We start from the raw sequence: 21,522 nt of genomic DNA on the forward strand, positions 1-21,522 counted from the left end.
GGTGTGTCAGCCCCACTTACAGATGGAAAGACTGAGGCACACAGATGGGATGGGATTTCATCAGAGGCACACTATCTCCCCACTCCCAGAACCCCAAACCTTAGTCTCCTCATGGTTGATCAGACCTCAGGCCATGATTTCACTCCAGTCCCACTGTCTGTACCTTCCTCTTCTTCCTCATCCTGCAGGAGGCCATCTCTCGAGGACATGGCCCGGGGCAGGCCCTGGGGTGGCTCTGCGGCTTTTCGCTCCACAATGGTCTCCTGAAAGACAGATGGGTCTGGCCGACGTCCTTGGGGTGTGCAGAGGGGAAAAGGGAGGGTAGGGGGGCAAGCACCCCCAGTGATGTCCGGTGTCAGTTTCCAGGTTGCCGCTGTCAGTTTCCAGGTTGCCGTGTCCAGATGGACACGTTTGCCTGCCAGAATTTCTTCCTTCCCCTTCATCAGCTACCAGCACCCCTATATCCCTGTGGGAGACCGCCTCTCCCCCATTCTTAGTCTCTGTGACAGGGGGCTGATCATTCTCCCTTGCTCCTGGGGTGTGCACGTGACCCAGGACTGGTCAATCTTCCCATTCCACATCCCTGACCACAGTGATTTGTTTGGGGTGGGCACATGACCAAATCGGACCAATAAGAGTCAGCCCTGGGACTTTGCTAAACTGTCATGAAAGAGGCACTTTCCTTCTGGCAGAGCTGTTGACCTGGGAGAATGGAAACCTGAGATTGCCAATGGCCCTCATTGTTATATGAGAATGAAGCCAATGTGAGGTGAGTAGAGCCAAGGGATGGTGAGAAATAGATTCCTGATGATATTGCTTGACTACCTGGATCTAGCTCCACCTGAAGCTATGGCATTGACTCTCCAGTTTCTTGAGCCACTAAATCCTTAACTACCCACCCTTTTTTCTTCTTTGCTTAGCCAGTTTGCATTGGTTATCTGAAGCTTTGTAACTGAATGGTACCTGACTATCTCAGGATAAGGGGAAGTCATCCTCCCGACTCTGCCTTGGGTAGCTGGAACAGGTACTGGCTCTCTAGTGGGAGCAAGTTCATGCCCAGCTCCCACATCTGTCCTTTGTGTGTGGGGGGGGAGGGGGGGCTTCCTGGGGCCAACGAGGGCAGGAAGACCTTTATGAGTTCAGGTTCTAGCAAAACCTTCCCCTCAGGGGGTGGCTGACTGACCCCCAAAATACACCCACCTTCTCCAGCTCTTGGTCCTGCCGGTTCATGAGGGTTTTCCAGTGCTCAAAGAGCTGGCACTCAGACCTCTGGAAGTCCTTGAGCGTGCCCTCTCTCTGGATGGTGCCATCCTTCATGGCGATGATCTGGAAAGACAGAAACAAACCTGGCGGGGGGCTGGCTGGGGAGGAAGGGAGGAGGCCACAGCCCTGCCTGACCGAGAGGTCTAAGATGGATGTACACAGAGCACCTATCTCTTCCCCACCACAAACGGCCTCCAGCTTGCCCACTGCCCTCAGCAACACACTCCAGAATTTAGAGTGTGGTACTTCTGGCGGGGGGGTGGTATTCTCAATGGTTGCCCCGAGGTTGATAGAAGGGTTTGCAGAGCAAATTAGAGCATCCTGGTCAAGCTGTCTGGGTATCCCCAAGGACTCCAGCAGTGAGAGCTGTTTCCATACACTGAAAGGGCTAATAGCACGTTACCCTTAGCTCCTCCTCATGGCAGGTCTGATACGTTCCACCCGTGTTTGGCAAAGCACCTGTTGGTCTAAGGGTGTGTGGCCTCTTTGAAATCAATAAAACTTCTTTTATTTGAAACATTCAATGTTTTATACTCATGTAGACCCATCAGTAATTCAGAAACCCATCCTGCTCCTCTCACCCCCACCCACCCCATGCTGGTGTTCAGGGACGGATGCCCAGGAGTCCTGTTCACTGACACCTTGAGGAACCAGGCACCTCTGTGTCTGCCTTCTTTGGACTAAAGATTGTCCTGAATTGTCTCACCAGAATCACCACAAAAACTCAGACACAAACCTGTACCTGCTTTAATAGCTTTTTTTTTTTTTTTTTTTTGCGGTACGCGGGCCTCTCACTGTTGTGGCCTCTCCCGTTGCGGAGCACAGGTTTCGGACGCGCAGGCTCAGCGGCCGTGGCTCATGGTCCCAGCCGCTCTGCGGCACGTGGGATCTTCCCGGACCGGGGCACGAACCCGTGTCCCCTGCATCGGCAGGCGGACTCAACCACTGCGCCACCAGGGAAGCCCTTTAATAGCTTTTTAAAGAAATCTAATTTTTTTTTCTTTTTTCTGCTTTAATATCTTTTTGTGAAAATCTGGATCTTTTTTTTTTTTTTTCCACAGTAGAGGGAAGATCTTACCACATGTAGAAGGAAGACTTATTTGGGGGGAATTAGCAGGGCCAATTAACACAGACCTGAAGCTTAGGAAGGACCTCAATTTCCCCGGACAAATTTATGTAGGATTCAGGCAAGACCCAGATTTCACAAGTCACATGATTTCCATCTTAAAAATTAAATGCTTTCCAATTATTTGAAAAGTAACTATTGTCTTCATGTTGAGGAATATGGGAATTTAACTGATGTGGGATTTCACAAAATTGCATTCTACTGGTAATATTGAAGTTTCTATTACCACTGCCGTTGTTTGTTTCCATATTTTCCATTGGATCCTAACTTGAATCTGATGCACTAGTGGGCAGGAAAATGGCTCTCCCTTCCAAATGGGCACTCCCCAAGGCTAGGGGGGGTGAGTCATCAAACTGGGCAGGAAACAGAGGTAAGAACTGAGTGTCTGCTTCTTTTTGAGACTTCTTTGTGCCAGCCTTGTGTGTACCCACATGGGGCCCGTGTCAGGATATGGATGTCTGCAGCTCTAGGTGATACCAAACCCTTGGGCTATGCAGGGTCTCCCTGACTGGCCCAGCCTGTGTGAAGCCATCCATTGCTGATCTCTTCTGCTTTGTGGCCCTCAGCAGTTGCTACTGAGACATCTGATTGACTCCTTTGAAGATGTCTGACTGCCTCTCCCGCCTCAGCCCTCCACAGCTTGACCCCCTTGTGGCCCCTCACCCAGTCTGCATGCGGCAGGTACTGCAGCTTGTGTGTCACTAGGACCACTGTCCGCTTATCATCTCGGAGCAGCTCAAGGATCCCAGCCTGCATCAGGTGGTCACTCAGATGGACATCCAGAGCTGAGAAGGGGTCATCCTAGGCAGAAGGGAGAAGGTAGGGACACACGCGGGAAGAGGGGATAACAGTGAGCGTAAAAACCACCAGAGTTACACCAGCTCTGTTTTAGGGACTGACACGAACCCAGCCCACTGCGTGGTCCTGGACAGTGCAACCAACCTTTCTGGGCCTCAGTTGCCTCGTCTTGAAATGGGGCTATCAGTTATGCCTCTCAAACAGATCTAATCACAAGCATTTCCTGACTCCTGAACCTCCACTGACTCCCTATAGTTTATTAAGTCTGAATTCCTTAGCACACTAATCCAGGCCCTTTATTTACCACCTGCTCAGTCTTCCTTTCCAGTCTCACTTCTCATCTGTCTTGTGCAAGCTCCCTACGCTCCAGGTTTCCAAGGAATTTGCCATTCCAGGCCTTTGCCCAAGCTGTTTCCTCTGCCTGGAGTGCTGATCTGCCTCTTGTCTGTCTGGTGAACTGTTATTCATAGTAATAGTGGAGGGTGGAGAATAAAGCTGGGGTCAGAGACCTGAGGTTCCTTCTTCTAACCGTCTGTCCAAATGCGCTTCCTCTTTCCTTCTGTTTAACTGACTCACTCTTCAAGACCCTCCTCTAGGAAGCCCTCCCTGATTACTCTAGCCCTCACAGTGTCTCCCTGGACATAGTCTGTGTCACACAGTTTGGCTTTCAAGTGGGCTGTGGCTCTTAAGTGTGGGTAAGCACTGTCTCCCTAATCAGACTCTCAACCTTTGAGGCCAAGGGCTAGGTTTTAGAATTCTTCAGTATCAACTAAGGTACCTCACTCAGAACTTGGCGTGAAATAGGGCAGGTATAGATAAGTTTTATCTCATGTTTGATTACTAGTGGTTAACTGGAGTGCTGTGTTGAGAAGGATTCTGAGGCCAAGTTAAGTTTCCATGGCAAAGAAAGCTGTGATCAATTAGCAATGCCTGCTCTGGGCATGAGATGTGAAGTGGTAACTCACCTTCCATGTATTTGCCATTTTTATAGTCGGGCTAAATAAATGTTAATAGGTTGGGGCTGTCCTACAGGGAGGAGGCCTATAATTACTACTCGCCTCCCCTCATGGCTACTGCAGAGCCCAGTGCGAAATCCACATGGGTCAATTGGACTAACCGTGCCTCAGTTTCTCCATCAATAAGATGGGTAGGTAATATCTCTGGCAGGAGAGGATTGCTCCTGTAGGGGGAGGTTGTTGGGTGATGGTGTGTGTGGGACTGTCTATCTGTGTAGGCAATGAGCCAAGGTGGCAGCCAGACACGAGGGCCCCAAGGAGGTACCAGCTGGTGCACTCACCAAGAAGACGACGTTAGTGTGCTGGTAGAGGGCTCGGGCCACGCTGATGCGCTGGCGCTGACCACCGGACAGGTTGATGCCCTGCCGCCAAAGGGGAGGAAAGGTCATGCCCTCACAGCCCTTCAGGAGAGACTGTCCTGGTCCCTCCTTGTGAGCTCTTTGGGAGGGAGGCCTGGCTCTATGCACCTCTTTGCCCCCTCTTCACCTGGCAGAGAAGGGGAACTTGTGCATGTTTACTGAATTCATTCAGAAGTGGGCAGAATGAGTCCCAAGGTGCTAGGGACCATCTGACCCATGAAAACCAGGATGGAGGAAGGGCGGATTTAAATCACACATAAGGAGGACAGCCACAGAAGAATCCTATTTGTTTAAGCTTATGGAGGATGGACCCCGCCCGGAGAGGGAACAGGAAGAACCACCCTGAGTCTAGCGCAGTGTTGTGCGGGCTCTCAGTACATACTTGGGGCATGAATGGAGATGTCAAGTCATCTCCAGCCTGGGAAAGTACTAAGCTGACCTCTGCACCAAGCAAGACCGAAAACGTTTCGAGGACAGCCACCAGCCCAGGGCTCAAGGAGATCATTTTGATCCCACTGCAGGCAACTCTTCAGCCTTCCCCCTCTCTCATTTCTCATTACCTGTTCTCCTTGAGAAGGATGTCAGGGCATGGTGATGGTGATGGGTGGGGAGCAGGGGAGGCTGAGGGCCCCAACTTTGAGAACCAGCCCCTGGAAGCTGCTACTAACCCGTTCCCCAATCTGGGTCTGGTCTCCATGGGGCAGGATGTCGATGTCTGGCTGCAGGGAGCAGGCTTCGATGACCATCTTGTACCTGCAGTGGGGTGGGTGGGGACACAGCTGATCAGCCTGGCCAGAGGTGGGCCTGGGCATTTGCAGAGGGTCATTACCTTCCAGGCAGACATGCCCAGGAGGAGCAATGGCTTTAATGGGCCTCCTGATGGGTGTAAGCAAACACCCCGTGAGCTTGAAAAGAGCTGAGGGCAGCACCTGACACCATCATGAAGAAAGTTAAATATTTGAAAGATGAAATTGAATGGGAGCAGATAGCCACATAAGTGACAAGAGAGGGCCTGGGGCCCCTGTGCAGTGGGAAAAGCTGTAGCCAGAGCCCATGCTTGGAGCACTGCCAGGGAAAAATCACTGCTGGTTTGCTTAGGCAGTAAATGATGATGGCTGGTCAAATATTCGCCCAGCCTGCTCCCCTCACACTTCCCTGGTCAGCTCTCAGCCTGGGCAGGTGCCAGCCAGAGTGCATGGAGGCATCACAGTGTCTTGGTGCCACGTACTTGGGTGTCAGGAAGACTTGGATTTGAAACCCATTTCTGTCACTTACTGGCTGGGTGGCCTTGGGAAAGTTACCTAACCTTCCTGAGTCTTGGTTTCCTCATCTATAAAATGGGGATAGTAATAGTACCTGCCTACTGGGATTGATGTGAGCATTACAGCAAATCATGCATAGCAAGAGCACCTGGAAAGAGCTCCATGATGTTAGCAGTCATTAGCACTGGAGGGATTTGTGTACAAGCTGCAGAGCTGGGGGTAGGGAAGCACGAGAGTGGAGACTCACGGAGGGCTGGCGAGCCTTTTCACCAACCTCAAGAGAAGGCACCAGGGTTCCTGCACCTCCCTCCCCTCCTGCCTTCTCAACCACGGGAGCTGGACTGCCCTGATGCTCAGCACATCTGGATCATTTCCAGATGGACCATATGGAACAGGCTGGAATCCAGATAAGGGGGCTGGAGAGCAGGATGGCTGGGTGAGGAAGATCGATGGAGGAGCAGGCAGCCGGCTGGGCTTGGGGGCTGGGGCAGTGGCTCATGCATGACCAATTGCTCCCCCCCCCAGCTTGCCCCCCAACCCACCTCCTCAAGGCTTTTACCGTTGTTTGTTGAAGGGACTCTCAAAGGTGATGTTCTCCTCCACGGTGGCATTTAGCAGCCATGGTTTCTGAGAAGCATAGGCCACGGGGCCTCTCTTCCTGGAAAAAGCGGGGCAGGAGTAGGGAGGTATTCTCAGGGGGTCATTGTCAGAGGTGGTTGTCAAGCTGATGGCTTAAACTGGGGCAAGGGGGTGGGGGCAGCACTAAGATGAGGAGGTGCAGTTGGCAGAAATCTGCTTTGAGTGGCTCCTGGTGGCCTCTCGTTCCCCAAGGGCCCAAGGCAGGCTTGGGTGCTGGGTCTTAGCTGGCTGGGGGATAAGGGACCTCAACCCCTCCCTGCTCTCCACCCCTCCCTATCCCACCCCTTCAGTCTGTTGCCCTTCCTAAGTCTCTACCCAGAGCCTGGGAAGACCCCAAAGTGTGACCAAACTAAGTAAATACTTGAACCCTGATTTCCTCCTTCCTTGAGTAGCCCTCAAACCACTCGACTTTGATGTTAGCAGGTAACACTCCAAATGGAACTTTTTAAAAATGAACCCACATTTAGTGTGATGTGGTTTCTGAAGACAAAAAAAAAAAAAAGGAAAGAAAGAAAAGGAAAAGATGACCACCAGACAAAACTGATCTGGTGTGAAGCGAGCGGCTTGACGCACGGAAGCAGCGGCGGCCTCCGAACCACCGCATGGAGCACAGCGCCCTCCCTGGCCTCCTCTGCAGCTGGGCTGGACCTGGGGGGCTGCCTTCCAGAGCTCTGTGGCTCCCTTGGCCTGAGACCCCCTCTGAGGAAGTCTGCCCTGGAGGGCGATGCTCTCGGGACACAGTACCTGATATCCGAGTCGGTTGCCGTCTCCCGCTCTGGGCTGCAGCAGGGGAGGAAAGACGTACCTTCAGGGTTCACCTGAGTAGACTGAGTTCTCCATAGACATTTTGAGCTCCCTCAAACCCAGCGTGAGTGCCTTTATAATCCCTGAGACCAAGACTGCAGCCACAAAAGCCACACGCCACCCAGGGGAAGCCTCCGCTGCCTGAATACACGCGACGTGTGTGAGGAAGGCCTCAGGGGACCTGGTTAAGTTACGAGGGACAGTGGGGGGAAGGCACCACTGGTGTAGGCTCATGGGGGTGGTGGTGCTTCCCACGTCAGAGGAGCATGAGGCCCAACACCTCTGCATTAGGGCGCGGACGCACTGGCCGAGGTCTCGGGCTGACATGGCTGCACAAATATCTGGGGCAGGAAGTGCGCTTTGACCGTAGCCAGGCGAGGCTGGGCAGGCCACCATGGGTGCCTGCAGTCTGGGGATGGCAACCTACAGCTGATGGAACTCAGTGTGGCACCTAGAGAGCTGAGAAGGGCTCCAGGTGTGATTTGCAGCCCCAGGTCCCTGTCAGAAGACAACCGTGGAGCCTGGGGGATCTGCCGACAGGGACGGGGTCAGTTCTGGTGCCCACACAGCCTGGACAGACCCCAACTGCTCCAGTGTCAAATACTCCGTCCCGTTGTGCTCATCCATGCGTTCATCCTTGTCACATACCATGAGGCCTGATTTTTGGCTCAAGAACTATGGTCACTATGGCTAGAGAGTCTGGGCTGTCATCATGCCCTGGCACTTGGCGACAAGATGGGAGAAAGGGCAGAGAAAGTATGGGGAAGTGAAACTTCTGTGGTGTTGGAGAATGAAGGCCAGAAGCTTAAACGGATTTCCAAGGTCAAGTCAACCTCCCACTCCTGACTTCCCACCACCTCCAGTGTGTCTCGATTGTCTTGAAAGAGGTGTGGTTAGGCAGGGTTTTGAAGGTCTTAGAGCGACATCAATCTATTTCACTTGGATGTCTTAGACGACCAGAACATAAAGCACATTGAACATAAAGCAACACGACTGAATTTTCTGTCTGCCTAGGGGATACCCACCTCCGCTTTTTATAGCTTTGTTTCTCAACTTTTCTTTCTTTCTTTTTTTTTAAATTTATTTTTTATTTTTTTATCTTTGGCCGCTCTGTGCAGCATGCGGGATCTTAGTTCCCCGACCAGGGATCTAACCCATGACCCCTGCACTGGGAGCACGAAGTCCTAACTGCTCGACTGCCAGGGAATTCTCCAAGCCCCTTCCCTTTATTGGAACCCACTTCCAACCGAGCTCCAAGGCTGTACCTGGGGTCCTCTCCCGTCTCGCTGTCAGGAAGGCTGCTGGGGCACAAATGGGAAAAAACAATACCCGTTACTTCTCACTCCACTGCCTTCCTCTCCATCACACTGTGTCTTTGGGGAGAAGCAACCCCACAATCCCCACCCCTCTGACCCATCCCCAGTGCCCCCAAGTGGCTTCCATGGGGGCAGAAACTGTTCTTCTCAATCTCTGTCCCTCCTGCAGCAACTGGATGGGCCCCCTCCAAACAGCAAGGGCTTCATTAGTACTCCTGACACAACTCCAAGCAGCAGTGAAGCTGGGTTGGCATCAAGACTGGCTTATAGTTGGGAAAACTAAAGCTCAGGGAGGGAAAATGACTTTCCCAAGGTCATAATCATTTCGTACAGCGTTTTCCAACTGTGGATTGGGACCCAAAAATTGGGTCTGAAACAAGTAAACTGCAACTGCACTTAAAAAGAAAAGAAAAGAAGAAAATACCAATGTGCATTGCATGTGGTCAAGATGTGTATTTTTTGTGTGAATTTTTTTTTCTCTTACTTATCAATGCATAAATGTAGTGGACTGTGATGTAAAATCTGTTTCATACTGTGGATTACAGTAAAAGTTTTTTTGAAAAACACTGAGTGAGGGGCTTCCCTGGTGGCACAGTGGTTGAGAGTCCGCCTGCTGATGCAGGGGACACAGGTTCGTGCCCTGGTCCGGGAGGATCCCACATGCCGCGGAACGGCTGGGCCCGTGAGTCATGGCCGCTGAGCCTGCGCGTCCGGAGCCTGTGCTCTGCGACGGGAGAGGCCACAGCAGTGAGAGGCCCGCGTACCGCAAAAAACAAAACAAAACAAAACAAAACAAAACAAAAAACACTGAACGAGGTGACCTGAATATTGGTGCCAACTTTGTCAGTGCTCTTTCGCCTGCCCCAGGCCACCTTTCAACCTTCCAGAAGCAACCTTCTGCCAATGAAGTATGTACTTCTGACATGCACATTTGGGGAAAATCAATCTGTTCTGTCTTCATGCAGATCTTACTTTAACAATAGTAAAACCAGCTAACATTTATTGAACTTTTATAAGCACTTGTGATAAGCACTGCAATAGTATTATCTATTTTAAAGCTCAAAAAAACCATATGAAGGAGGTCCGCACTTTATAGACAAGGAAAGTGAGACTTAGAGAGGCTAAGTAACTTGCCCAAAGTCACACAGCCAGCAAATAGCAAAGAAAATAGATTTGTCTAACTCCAAAGCTTCATGCTCTTAATGACTATGCTGCATTGCTTCACTGTGATTACCCAGGCCATACCTCTGATAAATTTCTTGCCAGGAAAACAGGATGGACAAAAACAGGGATGGAAAGAAGCCTGATGAAATTCTCTTTTGTCCTCTGCTGAGGAGCAGAACAGAACGGACCCTGATGGATATATAATCACCAGTTCCCTACGATCCTATTCACCGATCTTTATGGTTTCATTTCACTCCCTCAACTCCACCTAACCTCATGTTCCCTAACCATCAGATTGCTGTAGTTTATGGACAAGCTGGTAATGTGGGACAGATGAAAAAACCCAAGCTTACAAATTCCAACTCTGCGGCCACAGCCCAGATAAGCTCATCGCTGCAGTCTTCTGCCTTGACTGCTTCCAGAGTTGCAAAGGCTGTTACTTTTCTGGAGGGAAGCACATCTGTGGCCTCCCTGAGGACCCCAGCACACACTGAACTCCCTCGGCTCTAACTCAGTTTGCAGCATTATCTGGGCTGTTCATTTAGCCCTTATAATGGACTACCTTCTTCTCTAATCAGCTCCTGTGTAAGTCTTTTATCCCCAGCGGGATTTTAAGGCAGGAAGAGCATCTTTTTCAGCTCCACAGTGCTTCGCACATGACAGGTCTGTAATAAATGGAGGTTGGTAACAGACATCTTTAATCGTTTGGGAGGAAGGAAGGGAGGGGGGTTAGCACTCAGTGCGGGCCATCCTCATGCCAGGCACTGTGTGAAGTTGTTTGTATTCATCACTTCATCCTCACAACAACTCTATAAAAAGATGTTAGTATCCCCATCTTACAGATGGAAACACTGAGGCTTAGAGTTTGCCTGATGTGCCCAATGGTACAGAGCTAGAAAGAGGGGAAGCTGGGATGTGAATCCAGGTTCATCTTCTCCTCTTTCCAGTGTAGTTCCAGCCTTCCTAGAATGAGTCTCCTCATTGTGTGTGTATGTCTTAATCTGAAAAGTAAAAACTGGTATATGTGGCACACACTTCCTCTCATTGATTGCTGGGCTCTTAAATGATTGTTCCTCTTCTGCCTGCACTTTTGGGACCAAGCAGTGAGCTAAGAAGATGATCTCTCCTTTTCTCTGACCCACCTCCTTCCCTGCAGCCAGCTGTGAGCTGGGTGCCTGTGTGCATGGCAACCCGAATCACTGCACAGAGCCTGCCCTCAAAGGGCTCACGGTCTGGCAGAGCGAATCAGACAGGTACAGATGTCAGAAAGTTATAAGGGCCAAAAGAAAAGTAGGAGCAAGAAAGTCCTATAGAAATTTGGGGGAAAAGTACACACAAACACATATGCAAATATGCAGAGAAAAGACTGGAAACTTCTGGGTGGCGGGATATTAGGTGGTTTTTAATCTTCTTTATACTTGCGTATCTTTTCTCATTTAATGTACATTCTTTTAGAGTCAGAGAAAAATGTACTTTTTACAAGTAGTTTGGAGGAGGAAGAAATCTGAGAAAGTGAGGAAGGGCTCATAGAAGTTACAGGTGAACGGAACCACGAAGCGGGAAGGATGGAGAGAGCGGAGGTGGAGGGAGAGAATTCTAGGCTGGAGGAGGAGTCTGCATGAGTGCAGGCAGTGTGAGAAGTGGAAGGAACATGGGCTCTAAAGTTTGTATCCGATGGGCTTCTCTACTCACTGGTTGTGAAATCTTAGGCAAGTCCCTTTCCTTAGGGGAGGCTGTTTCCTTATCTATAAAATTGGGGTAATGGTAGGAACCTCACCATGACTCTGGGAGAATGTATTACCAACATAGCTCATAGCTGGTTGGAGGGAAGGACCTGGGTGGGGTTCGAGAATGAGGGATGGGGTGGGCGGGAGATCATCCTTTCAGCTCGGTGCTTGGTTTCAAAGGCAGAGGCAGAGGAGGAGTCCAATGGCCCCAACATTCATTTAAGACCCCAACAATAAATAAAAAGGAAAGCAGTGGAAATTGAGGTTGGAAGGGGAAGTTAGGACTTATGGGTCTCCATGGTCCATTCATCCTGCCCCAGAGGGGCTTGTTGCTGCCCTGAAATATTACCTTTCACGCACAGTGCCCTTTCTGATTGATGTCGTTGGGTCCTAATGCCAAATCTCTGAGGGAGGAAAGGGTTTTTCTTATAGTTCAGATGAGGAAACTAAGATGCAGAGAGGTGAAGTAACCTGCCCAAGGTCACACAGCTATCGAGTGGCAGAGTCAGGACCACAACCAGAGACTATCTAGTTCCCAAGTCGGGCTCATCATGTCCACATGGTGCCCCTGCTGTCTGCTCACCGTCTCACCACACCTGCCTCCTGCAGGAAACCTGGGGTGCCCTTGAGCCCCTGACCCAACTCCCCAAAGGCTCCAAGGAACTGTATGAACAGATGGGATCACAGAGTCGTCCTGAGACAAGCCTATTTTTCACCCTGGGGAATCGGGGGTCTCAGGAGGCAGCCTTCACACCAAAAGGCAACAATGTCCTGAGGCAGGCTCAGAACAAGTAGGGCCCGGGGCGCACATCTCCGTGGGTGGCAGGGGCAGCAAGGAGCTCCAGAGAGGCCAGTTTGCAGTCCCTCGTGGGGAGGTACCTCAACACTTTCCTCGGATCCCTGCTTCCTGCTGTCTCCCCAGGGCTGTTTAAAATCAATCTACTGTGGACATTAATGGCCCTATTTTTTATTTCCAGGGAAAGAATTTCACTTGAATATATCTGCTAATTTTGAGTGTTTATCAGAATGTTTTCCTCTTAAAGATTAAGGAGAGAGTTTGCAAATTCCCAGGTTAACAGTGAATCGAAGCAGAGAGCCAGGCAGGCGCAGGTGACTATCAGTAAAGTGAATATTTGGGAGCCGCACGAGACCTGGGTTCTCCCAGAGACATGGAGCCGGGCAACAACCGATGTGCAGGACCCACTCAAGGCTGCCTCAGTAACTCTGCAGCCTAGAATGTAGGGCCTCACCCCTGAAGCCCCCATGCGCATCCCAGGCCTCTGTCCACCCAGGACTGGTGCGCCCCCTGAGGGCAGGGGCCAGGTCTTCTCCTTTGTAGCTTACACAGAGTGGTTCACAAAATACACATCCTGTGGGGGGGGGGCACCTGGGGCATGGCATGGAGTAGCCCTCCAGTCCCATCTCCAAGGAGCTCAGTGTCATGGGGGAGACATGCCCCAGCATACGGTGTGAGGCATGCACGAATAGGATTTGCACATTCCACATGCTGGTGGAGAAGTTGGGTGGTGGAGGTCTGGGTGAGGGAAACAGCTTGGGCAAACGCATGTGGGAAGGAGAGAGAGGTAAAGGCGCATTAATTGCAGTCTCCTAAAGGTCATAAGTTGTTCCTGGTTCATTCATTTAGCAAATGCATTCATTTAGCAAAGGCGCTGTGGATACAGAGAGACAAACAAGATATGATCTTTATCCCCAGGGAGCTCACTACAGTCTCTCCTGGAGACAGGCTGGAGTATAATTAAAGAGCAATAGGGGAATTTTGTTCCTGGAATAGAAGTACATCGTCAAAGAATAATATTTATAATAATATTTATAGGGCATTTGCTACATGCCAGGTTAAACCTCACATTAACTCCACGGGTAATAAGGGAAAACTGGTACAGAAGGGTCACAGAATTCCCCAAAGCACAGAGTCCAGATTTGAACCCGGACAGCCTGCCTCCAGAACATTTGCTCCTATCTGCTCAGCAGTACTGCTCATTTTCTTCAAGGAAGGAATAAATGAATGGTTGTACACACAAAGCAACCTCCCCAGAGCATTCTGCTGTGACCCTCCTAATCCCCCAAATCCCTGCCTTGTACCTCCTGGAACTCTTTCTGGCTGCCTGGTCACCAGGTCTTGGCCCTGGTATGGATGAAAAACACTGGAGCGGCTTGGCATCGCCCCTGCCTCTGGCTGCAGACAGCCAGGCCCCGGGAGGGGCTGCTGGGTCAAATGCTATTTTGCTCTTGGCTCACTTGGCAAGCGCGTCGTTGCCCTGCAGCCCTGCAGCCCAGGGTCTGAGGCATGGAGCTCCTGCAAGTAACGGAGGGGTACCTCAACACACAGTCCCCACACTTAACTCATTGCCCAGGGTAGGTGGGCCAGGCAGAGCTGTGTACGTATCCAGGATTTTGAGAGACAAACAGCAGATGAAGCCAGCTGAGCCAGGTATGACCAGCCTCCTTCTCCCATCCGCTGTAATGAACTCCTGACTGATCTCCCTTCCTGCAGTCTCTCTCTCCCCGATCCCTCATCCTGTATCACCAGCACGTTTCTCCTACAGCCTTCAGGCTAAATCTTGTTTCCCAGGCCAGGTATACAGGGTGTCTGACCTCAGCGCAGCCCACTTCTTTCTTTCTTTCTTTTTTTTTTTTTTTTTGCAGTACGCGGGCCTCTCACTGTTGTGGCCTCCCCTACTGCGGAGCACAGGCTCCGGACGCGCAGGCCCAGCGGCCATGGCTCATGGGCCCAGCCGCACGGGCCCAGCCGCTCCGCGGCATGCGGGATCCTCCCAGACCGGGGCACGGACCCGTGTCCCCTGCATCGGCAGGCGGACTCTCAACCACTGCGCCACCGGGGAAGCCCCCAGCCCACTTCTTCAGTCCTGTCCTTCACCAGCGTCCCTAGCACCCACTGCTCTGGCACCAGAACCACACCCTCTTACATGATCACACCTTTGCCCACGCTGATACCCTTGCCTGGAACACCTTCCTCTCCCACCCCGGCCTCTTCCATCTGATGAAACCACGCTCATCCTTCGAGGCTCAGATACCATGTCCACATGAGCCTTCTTTCCTTGACCACAGAGTTCACTGTTCCTCTGTGCTCGATGGTGGCACTGATCTCTGTTCTCCTCCCTTGGAAGCAGCGGCCACGTCTTCACCATCTTTGCATTCCTATTGCTGTGCTCGGGGTCTGGCACACAGCAGGTGCTCAGTAAATATGGGGTGAGCGAATACATCAATGTAGAGAAGCCAGAACATGAGCTGAGTCATGAACAAATTCTCACAACGTCCCGGGGTTGGCTGCAGGCTACCCTGATGCACCCGCTATGCTTGGGAGGGAGGCTGTGCTGTGGAGGGGGGCAAAGTGGATCCTGGAGCAAAAAGATCCTTTCACCATCACTCCTCGCTGAGCCTGGAACAGAGCCAGGATGTGGGGCCCCACCTGCCGGTCGAGGAGAGTGAGTGTCAACGCAGACAGAGCTGTGAGCTGTGCTGCGATGGTTCTGCTGAGGCGGGGAGGCGGGGTATCACAGCCATTGAGGCTGCTGGCCTTCAGAGTGGTCAGGCTAGCTATTTCTTTGTGTTGCTCTCAAGCCCCTGCTCTCTCAGCACACAGTGGAAAGCCCATGCACTTGAGCACTTAGGGACACATCCCACTTCTGCCATTTAAGGGCTGGGTGGCCTTGGGCAACTTGCTTCCCCTCAGTTTCCTCATCTGTTAAATGGGGATAATGATAATGCCTACTTCACAGAGTTTGGTGAAGACTGACCGAGACAATGAGTAAATAAAGTGCCTTACACAGTATCTGGCACACAAGAGGCGCTCCAGCACCCTGGAGAGGCCCCTGTACCCGCTGGGGCTGGGGCAGAGGTTTCCTAAGAAAGAAGAGGCAGCAGTCAGACCCTGAGGGTTGGCACACCTTGGAGAGGAGGTTGGGCCTGAGGCTGAGCTGCCTCTGTAAAGGCCAGAGAGGTGCTGACACTGGTGTGACGGCACCTGAGGTTGAAGGGGGTGGGGAGGAGATGAAGGACGTGGGGCAAAGGGGACACGCTCAGAGGGGGTCTGATCCAGGCTGAGTGGGACACAGACAGGGGAATCTAGGGGCAGCCCCAGTCTCTGGGCTCTGTAATCTCATCTAGGAAAGGCCTGCCCTGAGAGAGGGCCTGGATCCAGTTTGCCCTCCACATGGAATTTGGAGAATAATCCCTGGAACTAGGACCCAAGGGACCCCAGCCCAAGGCAGTGGCCAGGCTTGAGGGAAAGAGCCCAGGCTTGGGACCCTGGTCTGCATGCTGACTGGTAAGTCACCCAGCCTCTCTGTCCTCAGTTCTTACTTCTGTGAAATGGGGCGATAACACCCAGCGGGAAGCTTCAGTGAGATCGTGCTTGCAGTGCACTTAGCAAAGGGCCTGCCCGTAGCAGGTGCCCAATAAATGGTCAGTTGCTTTCTTCAGCTCACAGTTCACTGGGGGCTCCTGTCTTCCCATCACAGACACACACAGGCAGTCAACGGACAAGGGCTCCTCCCTCCAAAGCCCTGAGGGGCAGTTGGTACAAGGGCCTGGAAACGCAATGCTTGGACCTTTCCTGTCAGGCTGTGTTGAGAGACACCCGAATAAGATAGGGAATGGATGCAGAGACCGTCTGTCCCAGACATACCACATCCCCAGTGGAATCAAGGTTCCAGAGACTAAGGTCATGGGAAACCCAAGGGGCTTGTTTGCCAACCCACAGCCCCGTTGAGGAGGGAAACTTGCCAGATGTGCTGGGTGCACCATTCAGGGACATTTTGGAAAAACAGGAAATGCGGGTACATGCAGGTGTTCAGACACTGGTCCCAAGGTCTTTCTCTCTGCTCAGTCTGCACTCAAGCATATGAAAAAACCTGACATCTTGCCTCTGGCTGTGACTTTCATTCCTGAAACCTCAGTCGGATCCCCTTTCTCTTGGATTCTTGGATACTGGGGACGGGGAGGTGTTGGGGATGAGTGCCGGTAGGCTCCAAGCCACGCTGTGTGATGACTGCAGTAGCCATGTTCTGTCCAGGTTTCTGAACACCTTTTCCACCCTCTTCATTTCTTGGCTCTTCTTTTCTGGCTTTTAAAAAAGCCTTTATTTTATTTGTATCTTTAATCAACTAGTTTCAAGTGCTTTTTGGAAGTGGGTATAAATAATAGATTCATGACTGACTCAGTCTAGGGTTCCGGCTCTTTAATTAGGATAGTGATCTTTGCCCAGAAACCTACATTTGTCTGGTTTATCTCTGGCTCCTTGAAATACCCACTGAATGGTCTGTATCAACTTTGCTGATGACCAAGCCAGAAACCAATGTTCGTGTTACGGTCCCTCACACTGGGAGGCAGTGCGGCTGCGTGAACACAGAATTTGGAGTCAAACAGAACTGCGTTCGAATTCCAGCTCTGCCACTTATTAGCTGGGTGAATGAGGGCAAAGAGTTTGGCCCTTCTCTACAACACGAGATCTGTTAACACTACTTACCTTGCTGGTTTTCATAAGGATTTTCATAAGGACATAGTGTGTGCAGAGGACATAGCAAAGTACCTGGCACATAGTGAGGGCTTAACAAATACTAATGATGGTAATGAGAATAACAATTCAGTGCTTTCATTGAGTACTCGCTGAACACACTCAGTAAATGCATGATGCATCCTCCACTGAGAAGCACGGTTGAAAAGAGGGCTTCTGCCTGCCCACTGTCTTTCCCCACTAACTGAGCCCAGAGGATGCATGTAGTACCTGTTCCAGAAGACGCCCCCCGAGACCTTCTGCATCTCCCCCAGGGTGGCTAGGAGGAGTGAGGACTTGCCGCAGCCCACCTGCCCCACGATCATGGTCAGCTGGCCTGCAGGGAGGGAGGGCGGCAGATGGGACTGGGGCCAGGAGGGAGTCTGAACAACCACCACCCAGAAAGACAGACAGACAGATATACCCAACCCCGGGGCCCCCATTTGCTTTCCTCCTACCTAGAATCCCCAGGGAGTCCTTTGAGCTTTTCCTTCTGGAAACCTACATCTTACCTCTGGCTCCCCAGGTCCTTCCTCCTTCCTACTGCTTATCCCCCCCGCCCCTTCCTAAGCACCTGCTTCTCCTTCCAGTGCTCTCAAGTGTGCCCAGCGCCTCCCAGTCCCAACAAAGGGCACCCTTTCCTTCCCACTTCCATGCTTTGCTCCTGCTGCCTCCCCTGCAGAATGTCCACGCTGCCTCGTGGCTCGAGGCACCCTGCTCATTCTCAGAATCCCCGCCTCTTCCACTATGACTTCCCTGGCTACTGGGGATTGCTTTTCCTTTTGTGAAGCACCCATTCTGTCTGCAACAGATGGCTTGACATCAAGGTCCCGCTGTCTTGCCCTGTCCTTGCTGTTGCACTGCTGCCTAGCACATGGACTCCTCGGGGAAGTAGCCCACTCCCTCTCTAACCTTCATACCCTAGAGCACACACCAAGAGTGCACATAGAGCAGGTACTCAATCGATCCTGATTTTTCTTTTTCTCCCCATGTCACTCAGGGGAGCGTGGGAAGGGAGCACTTCAAACACGACTCCAAGTGGGACACCCCCAGACCATGATAGAGGGGTGAGCTGGGCCATACCTTGGGGGATGCAGATGGTGATGTTGGACAGTGTGGGGATTCCATCGGGGGTCCACGTGAAGAAGCCTCCAATGATCTTCGTTGGCGGTACCCCAGCCCCGGAAGAGAACAGAAAGGCAGCTGGGGTCTCAGTGTGAATAGCCCGTCGCCTCCCCTCCCCCATGAAAGCCAGAAAACACCGATTCCAGTCCCCAGATCACTTCCAAGGCAGGGGAGTGGGGGAATGGCCTTCTCGTGCAGACCTCTCTACCTGAGGCACCCTCCCCAGAGGACTGCTACAGGTCCCCCCACTTGGTGGAGATGGAAGCATTGTCGCTGGTCTCAGGACTCCTATGGACTCTGCAGGCGGCCAGGTGACCTCCAGGGCAGAGGGCTCAGCACACAGGTCTCTGGCACTTCAGATTTAGTGTTTCCTCCTGGAGTTGGCGCTGGGTGGCGAGCGTCGGGCTGCGGGGTCTCAGACTCACCTGGACACAGCAGTTGTCAGCATCCCCATCTGCACTGCGGGTCAGGCTCTGCAGCGGACCCATGATGCCCCGACAATCCTCCCAGGCTGGACGCTTGCGATTCACAACCTTGAGGGGCTGGGGATGGTTAGGAGGAGGTGAGGGCCCAGGGGCTGGGAGCTGTGCAGGGAAGGGAGCTCCCCCCCAGTGAGGACAGGCTGAGGCAGGACCAGCAGGGAACGAGCTGCATGCATTAAAGAAAAACACTGTGTGTGTGGGGGGGAGGTATGGCAAGGGGACGCTGGACACTCACCACCGCCTGGTACTTGCTGGCCTGGCCCCGGGGCTCGGGCTCCCGGGGAGCACACTGCTCCTCGCGGATCTCTGCGCTGGACAGGAACTCGCTCAGCTTCTGCACGCTGCAGAGGAAGTGCAGACACCCCTCACCCTGCCCAGGGCAGAGGGGAGGGGAGAGGGAGGAGGGCGAGGCCTGAGAGAGCAGCTCTGAGAAGATGCCAGGTTCTAGGTGTGGCCCTCAAAAAGCCCACACTGGAGGGGACAGACAGGGGGCATCCCATGGGGGGCGATAGGTGTTACCAAGGTTGGTTAGGGTCTACTAGTCAGCTGGAGTAGGTTAGGGCGTGGATCAGGTGGGATTGGCTAGTTTTAGGGTTAGCATTACAGTTGATTAGTCTTGAGTTATTAGACTGAAGGATGTTGGGCTTTACCAGTGACTTTTAGGTTAGTTAGGATTAGGATTGGCTATCAACCACAACTGATATTTTTTGATCGTGTAATATACATGAAACACTGTTAAATACTTCATGAGCACATAATTTAATCCCCATAATATAATCTGATCTTGCTGGGGGAGGTGTGGAAGAGGTATTATTCCCAACTCATGGAGGAAAAGGATCCACCCCTGGGATTTCTTTATGGACTCAGAGGAGGTTCCGGAAGCTTCACTCTTTTGATTCATTCTCTCTTATCCCTGGGGGTGGGCAAGACGCCTGGGGAATCTTGAGAATTGTTCGTGTACCCCTCTCCCACCTTTTGCTTAAATGTCCAACAGCCTGGGGCCACCCCCACCCCTGTTTCTGTTCTGGGCATGACACCCCCTCCCCACAGCAGGAGCAGACAGCCAGCCTCGTCCGCTTCCCCCTCTGTCCTTGTTCCAACACACTTGGCAGGGGCTGTGGGGGAGGGGAGGAGCTGGCCTTGGGGTCAACCTTCAGGCTGTGTCCTGTTCCCACTTTCAGCCCAGAGTCTGGTCTCCCTCTTTAAAAAGGGCTTAGCGGGCTTCCCTGGTGGCTCAGTAGTTGGGAGTCCGCCTGCCGATTCAGGGGGCGCAGGTTCGTGCCCCGGTCCAGGAGGATCCCGCCTGCCATGGAGCGGCTGGGCCCGTGAGCTGTGGCCGCTGAGCCTGCGCGTCCGGAGCCTGTGCTCCGCAGTGGGAGAGGTCACAGCAGTGAGAGGCCCGTGTACCGCAAATAAGTAAGTAAGTAAATAAATTAATTAATTAATTAAAAGGCCTTAGCTATCCTGATGATGGTGACATGAGAACAGTTTACATAGAAATACTTCTGACTCAGGCAAGGGATTTCCCATAGGTGTAGCATCCTTGAATCTGTGGGTTCTACACAGAATCACAGGGTTCTACACAGAATCACAGGCTGGGGTGTGGGTGGGGGAGGAGGGCTGATCATTAGAAGTCACAATGCCATGGCCAACGGGAGCTAATCCCTTTTCAGCCGGCTACTCCCTAGTCAGATACTCCTATGACCACAGTTCTACTGCGTTATGACCCCTTCCATCCTTGACCCTCCTTCCATCAGCTACTTCATTCCAACAGCTACCCCTCCCTGCCAGCTGCCTCGGACTTGCCAGGGTCCCCGAGACAGGGGTGTCACTTCCCTCAAGGCTGGAGGGGCTTGGGTACAGAGGACATTTGTTACTGTCTGGTCCCATTGGTGATGAGAAAGGACACAGCCAGCTCTCCCCAGTGGCACGACTGGCCCTTGCTTTCAAGGAGCTGTTTCAAAGGCCTAAGGAGATCTTCGCACTCCAGCTGTGGCATTCTCCAGCCAGAGCCTCAGCCTTCTACCTTCAGGCTTTCACTCCCAAGAAGGCAATGCCTCTGGGAGAGGGGCAGAGTCACCACTGGGCTCTAGAGCCCAGAGGTGGGGCCTCCCAGAGTGCGAGCCAACTGGGGACAGGGTGTACAGGCACCTGGAGGGAGCTGCTCCACTGAGCGGGGCTGTGAAGGCGCTGAGACCCGTGGAGAGAACAGGGGATGTTCAGCTTGGGGAAGACCAAGATTTTGGGGATACCTTCTGAAATCTGAGGGGCTGTCACGTGGGGGAGGGATGGCGCTCATTCTGTGGGGCCCCGGAAGGCAGAACTAGGACCAATGGTTAGAACTGATGAGGTTATACCAAATTTGGCTCAGTGTTGAATTTTCCTTTTTATGGAGTTCTCTCGGAGGTGACACTCTCCTTGCAGGATGTAAGCACGTTGGCTAGTCCTTCTCAGGGACTAGAGGGAGGGAAGCTACACATGGCCCATGTCCCTCTGACCAACCACAACCAGCTTCAGTGAAGCCCAGATCAACGGGCAGGCATGTCCTGGGACCAAACAGCTGTGGTTGTAGCAGTGACCAGAGTGAGCCCTGGGGCCGACACGTGAGCGGCCTGACCACTGCCCTTGCTGGACCCTCCTCTCACCTGACCAGAGCTTTGACTGTGGACCGGACCACACTGGACAGCAGGAACAGTGGCGTCACCAGGATGTGGAAGAGGGAGAGGGAGGCAAAGGCTACCGAAGGGGAGAAGTCGGCCTCTTTGAAGAAGCTGACGTGGCCCACGAAGGTCTGCGGACAGAGGCACAGATGCGACAGAGCAGAGCGTGACTCAGAGTGTGGGCCCCTCCCGCACTGGCAGCCCTCAGCCCTGGGAAGGAAATGAGAGGCGGGAAGCAGGGGACCTAG

The 21,522-nt window shown here is 52.5% G+C and overlaps 1 protein-coding gene across 8 annotated transcripts in view; it reads right to left on the minus strand.

Moving 5' to 3' along the window:
* ABCC8 (ATP binding cassette subfamily C member 8) overlaps positions 1-21,522 on the minus strand; it is a gene marked incomplete at both ends in the record, with an annotated part of 75,934 nt that overhangs the window by 13,559 nt on the left and 40,853 nt on the right. For 4 of the 8 annotated variants that reach the window (XM_082660673.1, XM_082660671.1, XM_082660670.1 and 1 more), the window contains 13 exons: positions 164-263; positions 1,201-1,326; positions 3,053-3,190; positions 4,485-4,565; positions 5,231-5,315; positions 6,384-6,482; positions 7,208-7,243; positions 8,533-8,568; positions 17,239-17,344; positions 18,091-18,166; positions 18,558-18,674; positions 18,850-18,955; positions 21,260-21,405. In XM_082660673.1, coding sequence (XP_082516799.1) covers positions 164-263; positions 1,201-1,326; positions 3,053-3,190; positions 4,485-4,565; positions 5,231-5,315; positions 6,384-6,482; positions 7,208-7,243; positions 8,533-8,568; positions 17,239-17,344; positions 18,091-18,166; positions 18,558-18,674; positions 18,850-18,955; positions 21,260-21,405 — 1,252 coding nt within the window. Of the gene's footprint in view, positions 1-163; positions 281-1,196; positions 1,327-3,052; positions 3,191-4,484; positions 4,566-5,230; positions 5,316-6,383; positions 6,483-7,207; positions 7,244-8,514; positions 8,569-17,238; positions 17,345-18,090; positions 18,167-18,557; positions 18,675-18,849; positions 18,956-21,259; positions 21,406-21,522 lie in introns of all 8 variants that reach the window. The other 4 variants (XM_082660675.1, XM_082660674.1, XM_082660672.1 and 1 more) reach the window with 3 other exon arrangements.

This window comes from Grampus griseus (genome assembly GCF_964374135.1).
Source record: "Grampus griseus genome assembly, chromosome: 8".
NCBI lineage: Eukaryota > Metazoa > Chordata > Mammalia > Artiodactyla > Delphinidae > Grampus > Grampus griseus.